We start from the raw sequence: 12,959 nt of genomic DNA on the forward strand, positions 1-12,959 counted from the left end.
AACTCTACTGCTTGGCTGGTATTTCTCCTCCAGACATTCGGCGAGAAGTGTTTGCAAGGCAAGAGAGGTCGAAGGTGGATCTCACAAGCAACCACCCGTTATTTGGACATCGACCTCCACCCAGAAGACTGAAGTCCAGGAAAAGTTTCCTCAATGTCTCCAAGGCTCTGGATAAACCAACAAGAAAAGCACGTTGCGATATGTGGTGAGCAAAAATGGAGTATCTTTCTGATTGGATGGTGCCTTCTGAATCTCCACCCCCTTGTCATCATTTGGAATGGACAACCTGGAAAGCACTGAATCGTTTGAGGAGTGGAGTAGGTAAATCAAAGGATAACCTTAAAAAAATGGGGTTATCTGAAAGATCAGTCAGACTTCTATGATTGTGGGGAGCAACAAACTACCCAACACCTGTGTGACTGTCAGTCCTGCTCTGTTCGTTATACACTTCAAGACTTGATTCAAGCCACTGAAGAGGGAATTTCTGTTGTCCATTTCTGGGCAGACATTGTGTGAAACATGTTTTGTGAGATAAAATGTACTTTGTTTTATTTGTATATAATACCTTATTTATATTTTAAGTTTTTTCAACACTCTGACACGAAATACTAGACAAGTGGAAGGAATATTTTGAATATCTTCTCAATATAAAAGGAAATTTTCTGGTGACATCACGAACAACTGAGTTCATGGGTTGAGAACAATGATATTGGTGAAATTATGCTTATAGAAATGGAGAGGATGTTAAATAAACTCCACTGTGATAAAACAGCAGGAATAGTTGTAATTAGACTTGAAATGGTGAAATATAGTGTGAAGACAGGAATAAAATGGCTTCATAGATTATTAAGTTTACCCTGGAATGTTATTAAGGTATCTACTGATTGGACAAAAGCAGAACCATATTTTCTAGCATATTAGACCTACTTTTTATTCACTTTTATAGCCACAGAAGGTAAGGACAGGGGATCCGATATGCAAGAGCTTTCCATTTCATGCAGTGAACACATGATTTCTGTCTGTAAAAAACTATACATTGTCCGTGTGTGTATTCTACACTATTCTCTAATAAATTTATGATTGTATTCTGAGTCTCACTGGTAACCTTCGTTGGAAGGCAGTGTTTCTAAATGTTAAAAAATAACAAATACAATTATTAATGAACACATGACTTTAGGCTTTCATATCAGTTTTATTTACTCATATGTCACATCATTCATTTCCTCTCATTAACTCCTCTGATGAGATGTGACATCAGGAAGGGCATCCAGTCATTAAAACTCGCTACGAAGATTCATGTCACTTCATATCCTTCCCCACAAAGAAACGAGATATGGACTGGACGTACAGTTGTATGTATTTATTGTATTATGCAATATTAAGTCACGTGGATGCAGGGTAAGAGGTGCGAGGGGCAAGCATGGCTGCCGTGCATGCACCTATCTCAAGTCTCAAGGACTGACAGTAAACATCTGTTCCATCCACAGTGACTCTTGCTAACTGAGATGTTGTTCTGAAGTTTCAAAGTAGTAATGCAATTGTGCCTTAGTTACACATTTACTGTAAGTACTACATAATGAACAGTTTGATAATAAACATGCATTGATTCAGAAAGCTCACACTGTCTGCAGTGCCTGATGTTTGTAGCTAAGAGTGTAGTATCTGTTACTCGTACCGTACATACAAGCTGCCGCGACTTCTCGTCAGACACATATAGTAATCACTGATTTCATTTGAATTACCGTCATCTGTACCGGACAACTTCCCTGCTACCGGTGTTGTCTTCATTCCAAATGATGTCATTTTCACTGCTATCGAGATCCCAGTCTTTTTGAAGTTTTTACAATAGTTTCGTTCCCGATTAGAGTCCAAGTGAGAATCTATTCACAAATAGTTTCTAGAGAAGTCTCCGTATTCTCCCAATTGGTGTGTGTGTGTGTAGTAGAACACTGCTGGTAGCTTGCATTCAGGAGATAAGATGTTCGAACCCCACTGTCGGCAGCGTTGAAGTCACCCCTTCGAAGCTACGCTGTATGCAAACCCACCAGCTGATTGCTCAGGATGGTCTGAACAAATGTTTGGAGTTGTACTTCCAAATGTAATACATGGTGACTGGAAGCATCAATTAGATAATTGCAGCTGTTGAAAGCAAGACCTCTATTTTCATAAAATATATTTCATGCTTGTTCTCTATATTTATCACAATGGGATTTACCTAAAGAGCTGTAATTGAGGTAGACACCACATTGTTTAGGTGAGGTATGCTATTTCTAGGTGCCTACATAATGCCAGAATTTCCACAATGAACAAAATAAATAGCAGGAAAGCTTGGCATATTTATGGATATCAAAAGTGTAGAGGTAATGAATGCTTTTCATTATCATAACGTTTAATTCCTCTCCTGTGAACCATGTGACCTTGCCGTTGTGGGAAGGATTAGGCTTGTACGTCACAGCGAAGCAGATAGCTGAGCCATAGGTGCAACCATATCAGATGGGTATCTGTCGAAAAACCAGACTAACAAATGGTTCCAATATAAATGGTCCGTCATTGGACATTATAAATTTTTCAGCTAACTCATTCTTGGTTGCCAGCGTTTCGCCCTCGTGTGCTAGGGTGGGCTCATCAGTTGGTACCTAGCACACCTACCAATACGCTGGCTAGTGCATACCGTGGAGGCCACTGCGTAGGCTAACTGGAGCCAATGCACTAAGAGACTTTGTCTCATTATCAAAAATTGATGCCTGCTTGGCCATTAGATGACATAGATGTTGATTCCCATAGGGAATCTGAAATATTTGTCCTGAATGAGTAAATTTATAATACCAATATAAATGGTCCATCATTGGACATTATAAATTTTCCAGCTAACTCATTCTTGGTTGCCAGCGTTTCGCCCTCGTGTGCTAGGGTGGGCTCATCAGTTGGTACCTAGCACACCTACCAATGAGACAAAGTCTCTTAGTGCATTGGCACTGCCGGTGGCTCCAGTAAGCCTACGCAGTGGCCTCCACGGTATGCACTAGCCAGCGTATTGGTAGGTGTGCTAGGTACCAACTGATGAGCCCACCCTAGCACACGAGGGCGAAACGCTGGCAACCAAGAATGAGTTAGCTGGAAAATTTATAATGTCCAATGACGGACCATTTATATTGGTATTATAAATTTACTCATTCAGGACAAATATTTCAGATTCCCTATGGGAATCAACATCTATGTCATAACAAATGGTTCACCACAAGGGGGGTAACAGCCATGGGTGGCAGTCTGAATGATTGACTTGATATGGCCTTGTAATAATAACATGTCTTAGCTATGTTGATACTGCTAAACAGATGAAAGCAATGGGAAACTACAGCCATAACTAACTCCCAAAGACATGCAGCTCTCTCTGTATGAATGATGTACTGATGATGGCTTCCTCCCAGGTAAATCTATTCTGGAGGGAAAATAGTCTCCAATTCAGAGCTCCGGGTGAGGACTACATGAGAGGGGGCAGTCATCAGGAAAATGGATACTGACATTCTGTGAATCAAAGCATGGACTGTTAGAAGTTTAATTTGTTGTGGGGAGGTTAGAGAATCTGAAAATGGAAATGGATAGACTAAGTTAGATGTAGTTGGTATAAGTGAAGTATGTTGGCAGGAAGAGAAAGACTTTCGGTCAGGTGATTACAGAATAGCCGGGCCCGTGGTGTAGGGGTAGCATGACTGCCTCTCACCCGGAAGCCCCGGGTTCAACTCCCGGCCAAGTCAGGGATTTTTCTCTCGACCTGAGGGCTGGTTCGAGGTCTACTCAGCCTACGTGATTAGAATTGAGGAGCTATCTGACAGTGAGATGGCGACCCCGGTCTCAAAAGCTCAGAATAACGGCCGAGAGGTTGCGTCGTGCTGACCACACGGATTCTCGTAATCAGCAGGCCTTCGGGCTGAGCAGCAGTCGCTGGGCAGGCCTAAGCCCTTTCAAGGGCGTTAAGTGCCATAGGGTTTGGTGTTTGGACTACAGAATAACACAAAACCAAACAGGGAAAATGGCGGAGTTGATTTCGAATAAGATAAGGCAGTGGGTAAGCTACTGTGACCAGCATAGTGAAAGGATTATTATTAACAAGATAGACACCGAGCTAGTACCCATCACAATAGTGCAGGTCGGTGTGTCTACTAGTTCAGCGGATGATGAAGAAATCGAAAGAGTGTAGGAAGAGATAGATGTAATACAATATCTAAAAGGTGACAAGAATCTAATTGTGTAGGGGCCGATGACCTAGATGTTAGGCCCCTTTAACCCTCAAAGAGTCGCGCAGGATGTTGATAACAGCCCACGTTCATTTTTTAGGCTAAATCTTGTGATCGAGTTAATTTAGCTTGCTGTAATCTCTTATACCTTTCCAAGTGATCTTGACCATGAAGTGTTGAGGGAGTGCTTATAATCTGAATTGCTGTGACAGGCATTAGCGCTCGTTCTTCACACGTGGAGTGTCGTCATACCGCCGCGCGGCCACTATCATAACATTTCCGGCTCAGTACTCGCTTGAGTGGTGCAAGTCTCATTTTCTGTGAAAATGTGTAGATATGAACGACAGGAGGCTAGAATACGCAAACTTTTAGAAGATGAAAGTTGTGAAGAAGATTTTGATGAGTCAGATCCAGAAGAAAGCGACAATTGTGAGGAACTTATCCAAGACAGTAATACAAAGGCTGATAGTGAAGAAAATAATGACTGACAGAGTGATAATGATTCAATTCACCATGAAGGAGGAAATCATTACTTGGGTAAAGATAAATAAACTAAGTGGAAGAAAGATCCCCCTCCAAGGAACGTTAGGATGCGTCAACAAAACATAGTGTTACATCTCCCTGGTGTCAAGGTCCATGCTAAAAGTGCTAAATCAGTGCTCGAGTGTTTTTCGTTATTAGTTGATGATGTAATGATCAGAACTATTACTAATTGCATAAACATTTACATAGACACTTTTGCCGGAAATTATTTGAGAGATCGTAATGCTAAGCATACTGATGGTGATTTGTATTCTGATACTAGCAGGACATCAAAATCTCAAAGACTAATGGGATCAGACTGGTTTTGGTGTGGATATATTTCCACACAGATTCCTGTTCTTGTTGCGGGCTCTTTGGTTTGATGACATCAGGGACTGACGACAGAGAAGGGAACTTGATAAATTTGCCCCAGGTAGGGAGATTTTCAAACTTTTTCTCTCCAAATGTGAGAATAATTACACACTTTCCGAATATGCAGCTGTTGATGAGCAACTTGTTCCTTTTAGAGGTAGATGTAGTTTTCTAATGTACATCCAAAGCAAACCAGCTAAATATGGTTTGAAAATTGACACTGTCCGATTCTAATACATGGTACACTCAGTCAATGGAAATTTATGTTGGCAAACAACCAGAGGGGCCATGCATATAAATAACTCACCGACGGAAGTTGTAAAGAGGTTAGTTCGACATACTAAAGGGACTGGGCATAACATAACAACTCATCATCGGTTTTGCAGCATTCCTCTTACAAGAGAACTTCATGAAAAGAAATTGACTCTAGTTGGTACAATTTGTAATAAGAGGGAGTTACCAGTGGAGTTCACGAGTGTGAAGGACAGAGATATAAAAAGTAGCCTGTTTGTGTTTCAGGAAAACATGACTATTGTCTCTTATGTCCCAAAGAAGCAAAGAAGAACAAATGTGTAGTTCTCCTATCGTCAATGCATTTTGATGATTAAATTGATACTAGAACAGGAGTTGAAAAGAAACCTGCAATTGCATCAATGTACAATAAGACTAAAACAGGAGTGGACACAGTGGATCAAATGTCTGGCACATATTTGACATCATGGAAATGCAGACGCTGGCCATTAACAGTATTCTACAGAATTCTGGACATTGCTCAAATTAACGCTGAGAGCATATTTTCTTCAAACAACCCTGAGAAGAAACTTGTATGCCGAATGTTCCTGCGTGAACTTGGAAGGGAATTAGTGAATCCCACAATGCATAAAAGAATCTATACCGAAAGCCTACGGAGGACCATTTGGGAAAAAGTGGCAAAACTAACTGGTGCTGATGACCCCAGTAAGACGATAAACGTCCGAGAATGAGCTCCGAAACAATCAGGGTGCACAGTATGCCCTAGAAACAAAGATGTAACGACTAAATCGTACTGTGATCACTTTTGTAGAGTGATGTGTCTGAAACATATGAGGAATGTGTGTGAAAAATGTTACCAAGATTCAGGTGAACCACAAAGTGATACAGACTAAGTTTCTGACCTTGAGTTAATTAAAAAAAATTCTTGTATTAATTTGTTTTGTACTGAAATGCAGAAATTAAGTAATAATTGCAATATTTTCGTATGCTTGGATTTTTGTAGATGTATATTGCCATTTTATGATTTTCATGTGCTAGTCTCATTTGTAATCTATATTACACATAACAAAATACATTTTTTGGAAAGAAAATGTCTTTATGTAGGTTGTACTGTGAAATGATAGTTGGGGTGTTGTCAACACGTGCACGAATACTAATGTTTCAAATGAGTGAGCAACTCCGTGAAGGTTAAACAACAAGCATCATCATCATCATCATCACCAGAATCTAATTGTTATGGGAGACTGGAATGCAGTGGTGGGCCAAGAAAGAAAGTTATGCAGTAGGAGAATTCAGATTGAGACAAAGGAATGAAACAGGAAGTCAGCTGATTGAATTCTGCACCGATTATAATTTAGTCATTACAGGAAATTCAATTCATTTTTTAACCTGTATTGTCAACCTTAACAAATGTTATGGTTCTTTTTTTTTGAGGAAATTCTACCTTTACAATACCAATTCATTTACTCCTTTCAGAATAACATTATTGAATCATGGTACACATTTTGTCTTCGTTAAAAGACATCTTTAGCCATTGAAATGCAGAAAATGAAAACAAAGATGTGTTGTTGTTTGAGTCATCAGTCCATAGACTGATTTGATGCAGTTCTCCATGCTACCCTATCCTGTGCTAATTTTTTCATTTCTACGTAACTACTGCATCCTACATCTGTCCTAATCTGCTTTTCATATTCATACAATGGTCTACAGTACCCTTACCATTCTTACCGACTACACTTCTCTCAAAAACCAACTGCATAAGTCCTGGGTGTCTTAAGATGTGTCCTATCATTCTATCTCTTCTAATAAAATTTAGCCAAAATGATCTTCTCTCACCAATTCAATTCAGTATCTCTTCATTCGTGATTCAGTCTATCCATCTCACCTTCAGCATTCTTCTGTAACACCACATTTCAAAAGCTTCTATTCTCTTTCTTTCTGAGCTAGTTATCACCCCTACTTCACTTCCAGACAAAAGTCTTCAAAACCATATTTCTAATTTCTATATCAATGTTTGAAGTGAGCAAATTTCTTTTCTTAAGAAAGGCCTTCTTTGCTTGTGCTAGTCTGCATTTTATGTTCTTAATATATTATATAACAAGAATATATCAAGGATAAATTATTTAATTTTAAAAGCACTAGATGTTACTTAAGTGTCTAATCCTATCTGTGAACTAGAGTTACTGTCACTGTTGAAGGCATATGGTCATAGTGACACACATGCATATTGAGTTAAAATCTATGGACTCTAGTCAATTTCACCTTTATTAAAAACATGTACAAACTTGTTCCATTACACTTCCCATAACTCTGAAAGTTGGTGGTCGAAATCATATCAATCTTTGAAAGTACTGATACTTACAGATGTGAACAGTTCTTTTCCAGGATAAAGATCAACAAATCTTTATTCCAATCTCGGTTAACAGGCATGCATCTCAATTCAGGAATGAAAAAAGAGTGTCTGCCAGTACCATCAAACTTAACATTGACTAAATTATTGCCAGCAAATGTCAGCAGGGGTCAGTAAATCAGTGAATTGTGAATCAGTGAATCAGTTGGCACTTGAAAAAGATTTTTTTTTTTTTTCTTTTTCAGGGAAGGGAAGGGTGTAGACAAGCGCTCACCAGAATGCTTTTAAGTTATTTCATCCCACCTTTATTCTGTCAAAGAAAATTACTTTTAATTTATTAATTTATATATCTTGCATACCGTACCAGATTCTGAATCTTCATTTAATACGGTATTTGGTTAATGTGTATAGTATTTATGTACAGTTCTATTGTCTTTGCATATATCAATAATGTGTTTATTATTATCTCATGTAAGTTAACAAACAGTGCCTTATTGATGATATTGATGAAGGGCAGCTCTCATTTAGAGGTAGTGCCTTTCAGTCGCAATGAATGGAAAGAATATTGTGCACCCTTAAGGAATCTCCTTTGAATTTCTTCGCTCGAGTTAGCATATGCCAGCCAAGACTGCACGTTAGTAACAGACACTGCACACAGTTCACCTGATGTGTGCTTGAATTGACATTCCTGGTTTAGACTGTTTTCAAACACTGACTTCTCTTCAGTACTGATCCATTTTTTTCAGGATAGAGACTCACTGCAGAAATGGGGAAAAAAGCTACCATAAGTGAAGAAAAGCATGCTATGACAAGTGCCTACAAGACAGTTGGTTAGCCAGACTGGCAAACTGCTGCAAAATTAGGGATTTCTGAATTTGGCATTCACTCCACTTTCAAGGAAAGACAAGAGACAGTCACTCACAAAGATCAAGTGCATATTGGACGTCCTAGGAAAACATTTATTGCTGAAGAGAAACAGAATGTAATTGTAAGCAGGCAAGACAGAAGACTTGCAGCTGTGGATATCTGTGCTGAAGTCGGGAGCGTTGTTGTTTTAAATCATGTGATGATGATGATGATGATGATGATGATGATGATGATGATGATGATGATGATGCTTGAGGTTTAAAGGTCATCGGCCCCCAATAGTACGAAATGAGAGGAAATGTAATGACGAATTAAAAGTCCGAAATCCTCCACTGATCAGAATTTAAAACGTGAGGATGAAGAATGAATGGATGGAAATGAATTTAAAACCATCAGTGGATCCGACCCGCAATGCCTCACATTCACAGAAGCTGACATAAAACAAGATTATTACTGACCAAGAGACTGCTTCTATAGCATATTATTGAATTGATGATGCTTGCAATCTAAAGGGGTCCAAAATCCAAGTCATCCACCCCTCATAATGGTACTTATCGCTGGGAAAGTAGAACCATGGTATTTGTCATGTTGCGGTACTAATCAAAAGTAGCGTAGACTCGCGGTATTCCACACATTATGGTACTACGCACAGGTAATGAAATTCGCACATGTAATACAGACCTATAGTATTTCGCACATTGCGCCACCATTTACAGGCAATGCAAACCTATGGTGTTCCATCATAGAAGTGTACTAACCACAGGGACTCGTACTATCCTGTGGTGTTCCTCATAGAGTGGTTACTAATCATAGGCAAGGCAGAACCATGGTGTCCCTCATATAGTGGTACTAATCACAGGTACTGTAAAAGCCGAAAGCGCACTCTGTTGCTACTAATCACAAACCTATTTTGTACCTAACATAGTGGTACTACGTGCAAGTAAAAGCTACCCATGATGTTCCCCATGTGGTGGTACTGATTACAAGTAGTCTCATGCTCTTAATTCGATCATCCCTTGGTCGCCCCTTTGAGTTGCCTCTTACGACAGGTAGGGGATACCGTGGGTGTAGTCTTCATCTGCGTCCCCCACCCACAGGGGTAAATGATTTCAAAGAAGTTGGAAATATATTGAACACCTCCCTTGGTAAATTACTCCTATCCCTAATTCTTCTTCTTATAAACAAATATTATTCACAAATTATTACCACATCTCAATATAATATGACTGTGTATTAATATAATAAACTTTGCTTCTTGATTAAAATGTATCTTTCATGTCAAAATTTGTTTAATAAAGTATACATACTACTGCATTATGTTCTAATGTATTTCGAATCCTTGGACAAATCTTGAACTGTATGTATGTATGTAATGTAATGTAATGTATGTCCAGTCCTCAATCCAAAGGCTGGTTGAATCCTCAACAGCTCCACCATTAGCTGTCATAAATGGTCTAGGCATCACTGAAGAGGCTTACTAGGGAAATGAGGAGTGAGGTAGTTTCCTGTTGCTTTCCTCACTGAATAAGAAGTTGCTATTACATATCAGTCTGCCAAGCCCACTGAAATGCGCGCACCAACTGACCATATGAGTGACATTTTCACACCATTCATAACAGGGATTGGCTGCATAAGAAATGACATTACTAGCATCGCTCATACCTCAGTCACTTTCATATTGTCAAAGCCAAGGATAAGACTGAGACAAATCAATGAAAGTAATCAAATTGTTCCAGCCCACATCAGAAGATATAGTGCATTGTAAATACTATGTCTTGAACATTGAACTATGTGACCATTTATATTGCATTTTAAAAGTGTTCATTTTCCTAGTATGCCATCAGGTTTTATTTGATGAAACATGCTTCCATGATTTTATGAACAAACTTCGAAGTCAAGTACATACTCTGGAAATGAAATTGTCCTCAAGAGATTAATCTCCTCAAACAGAAATGTATGACATTATTTACAGTTCTGTAAACTAAAAACAAACACAAAGACGTTTGTATACTTTAACCATGAGTCCTTGGTTACATACTGGAACACACTGAAACACTCATTTTAGCAGTTACTACTAATCGTGGAGGAACACTTCACTTGACAGTTTACCATCTCTGAAAAATCCAAACTATTTCAAATTCATCCTGCAGATTTTATCTCATAATAAAATATAAGAAAACAGTTATTTAATGTAGTGTAAATAAACTAACAACTATGCATTGGATTGATATGGGTTTATACTCTGGCAGTTACTTCCATGCAGATATTGTACATAGATGTTATTTTAAATTTGAGGTGATGCCATGGAGGGTCTTCTTTCAGCTTGGCTGGGTCCTCGCACAGAATAATGGTCCGAACGTGTAATGGGCTGGAGCTTCGAGACCCGACACTGCTGGCAGAGTCATCGGCATCCGAACTGGTGGACTCCACCCATACGACGGAGCTATTTCCCCGCCTCGACTCGCGGGACGATTTCGCTCCGAGGTTTGTGTCTCCTGCTTATTCTGTCTCTCCCAGACAAAAGCTATTTACGGTGATCTCTCTCATGCCTTCCTTGAATGATATGTACATACGACATGAATAGGGTTGCCATAGTCCAACAGTCCAAAACCAGAACATACTTTATCTTTTAGTACGGTCAATATAAGGAAGTATTTATCCTATGAAAATAACATTAATATGTTTGTATCACCTTTATTCAATGATGACTACTACAAAACTGTGCACTAAGCATTTATATACCACTCATACTTCTCAGAGCCAAGAACAGAAGGAAGGAACTTTGTTTGATTTTGGATGAGCCTATGAAACTTGCTACAACTGAGATGTATTATACATTCAGCATTACACTTACAGGTGTTAGTGTTAATCTGTACCATTCTTGTGTCCATTGGGCTTAAGATAAAACACCCTGTCTACATTCTCTGTATGCCAACAAACATAGAAATAATATCTTATTTTCAGCAGCTCTGTGCAACTGTTCCATTTCTTGTTGGACTTCATATTCTCAAAATTTTCAACCTTACTGTCTACCACAAAAACACACACAACACTCTAACAGCCTGGTCAAATAGAAGACCCTCATCCAATATGCACGTTTTATTTTCTCTACAGTAAAATACTGTAAACTTTTGTACTTTTTGTCCAGACATTCTTCTTATTCTATAATATCACAAATTGTCCATGCAATCCACACCATATGGCAACCCTACACATGAGATCTTATTGGATAGCTAACATTCTTCACAGTCACAATTCGTTCATTTCCAGCATCACTGTGATTTCATGATTAACCAAGAACTTCATGAATTTGTCTTCAGTTTTCTGTGGCTTACTGTGCTTTTTTTAATTGGTAAGGATTTTTCCTTGAACATTTTTTAGGATTACATATTTAAATGTCAAATTATGATTCTATGTTAAGCAGTACCTATACAGTGGATGGGTGTGGGTTTACACTGTAACTGGGGGAAGTATCATATCTTTGTTGTTCAACGATTCTGTCAAATTCTGACAATAGAAATGCTTTCCTTCTGAGCCCAAACTGGCAGGTTTAATCCTGGCTCAGTCCTGTGGTACCAGTATTTGAAGGTGCTCATATACATCAGTCTCATGTTGGTAGATTTACAACTTCTGTGTGACACAATTCTGGTACCTCAGAAATTCCAAAAACAATAGAAGTAGCTAGTGAGACATAAAACCAATAACATTATTACCGTATTTTTTAAGTACTCATGGAATGGAACAGATACAAACAGTTTGAAATGAAACCTTGAAATATAACTATACAAAAGGTGAATCTCCTTCCCTTCTTAGTAGGTTCTGGCTTCGTATCTTTAGTGGCCATCTGTCCAATACTTAAGATTATGACCAGCATTCATCCAGGTTTCATCTAAACACACTAAATTATCAGTCTTTTCCCTTTACACCTCTCAAAAACCTATGGTCCCCATGATTCCCATCAAAAGTATACACTCATTTATATATAGTGTATTATTATATATTAAGTATTCAGGCTGTTAAGGACTAGACTTCCTTTTGTTTTTACCAGTAAGTTTTCATGTGCTGTTTTATCTGCTGTTTTTGTTTGGCAGAGAACTTCCACATCTGCTCCCTTTCTTGAGTACACAAGCAATCATCCATTTCTGGATATTGTTTCTAGGTATATGTTCTATGTATTACCAGATTGTTTAAGTCTCCTCTGACTCTGTCAATGTATCTGGTGAATCTATAGTTGGGATGGAGTTTCTCTTAGTACATCAATATCTTGTTGGTCAGTCTGGTTGAATTCATGTGCTTTATACATCCATAGAAGCTGGCCCCGCGGTGTAGGGGTAGCGTGCCGCCTCTTACTTGGAGGCCCC

At 38.8% G+C, this 12,959-nt stretch overlaps 1 protein-coding gene across 2 annotated transcripts in view; it reads left to right on the forward strand.

Annotated features, from left to right (window-relative positions):
• LOC136876459 (acetylcholine receptor subunit alpha-like) overlaps positions 1–12,959 on the forward strand; it is a 1,223,921-nt gene that overhangs the window by 1,166,026 nt on the left and 44,936 nt on the right. For both annotated transcript variants that reach the window (XM_067150449.2, XM_068228473.1), the window contains one exon: positions 10,921–11,082. In XM_067150449.2, the coding sequence (XP_067006550.1) occupies positions 10,921–11,082 (162 nt within the window). The remainder of the gene's footprint in view (positions 1–10,920; positions 11,083–12,959) is intronic.

The sequence above is a fragment of the Anabrus simplex genome, chromosome 1 (genome assembly GCF_040414725.1).
Source record: "Anabrus simplex isolate iqAnaSimp1 chromosome 1, ASM4041472v1, whole genome shotgun sequence".
Lineage (NCBI taxonomy): Eukaryota > Metazoa > Arthropoda > Insecta > Orthoptera > Tettigoniidae > Anabrus > Anabrus simplex.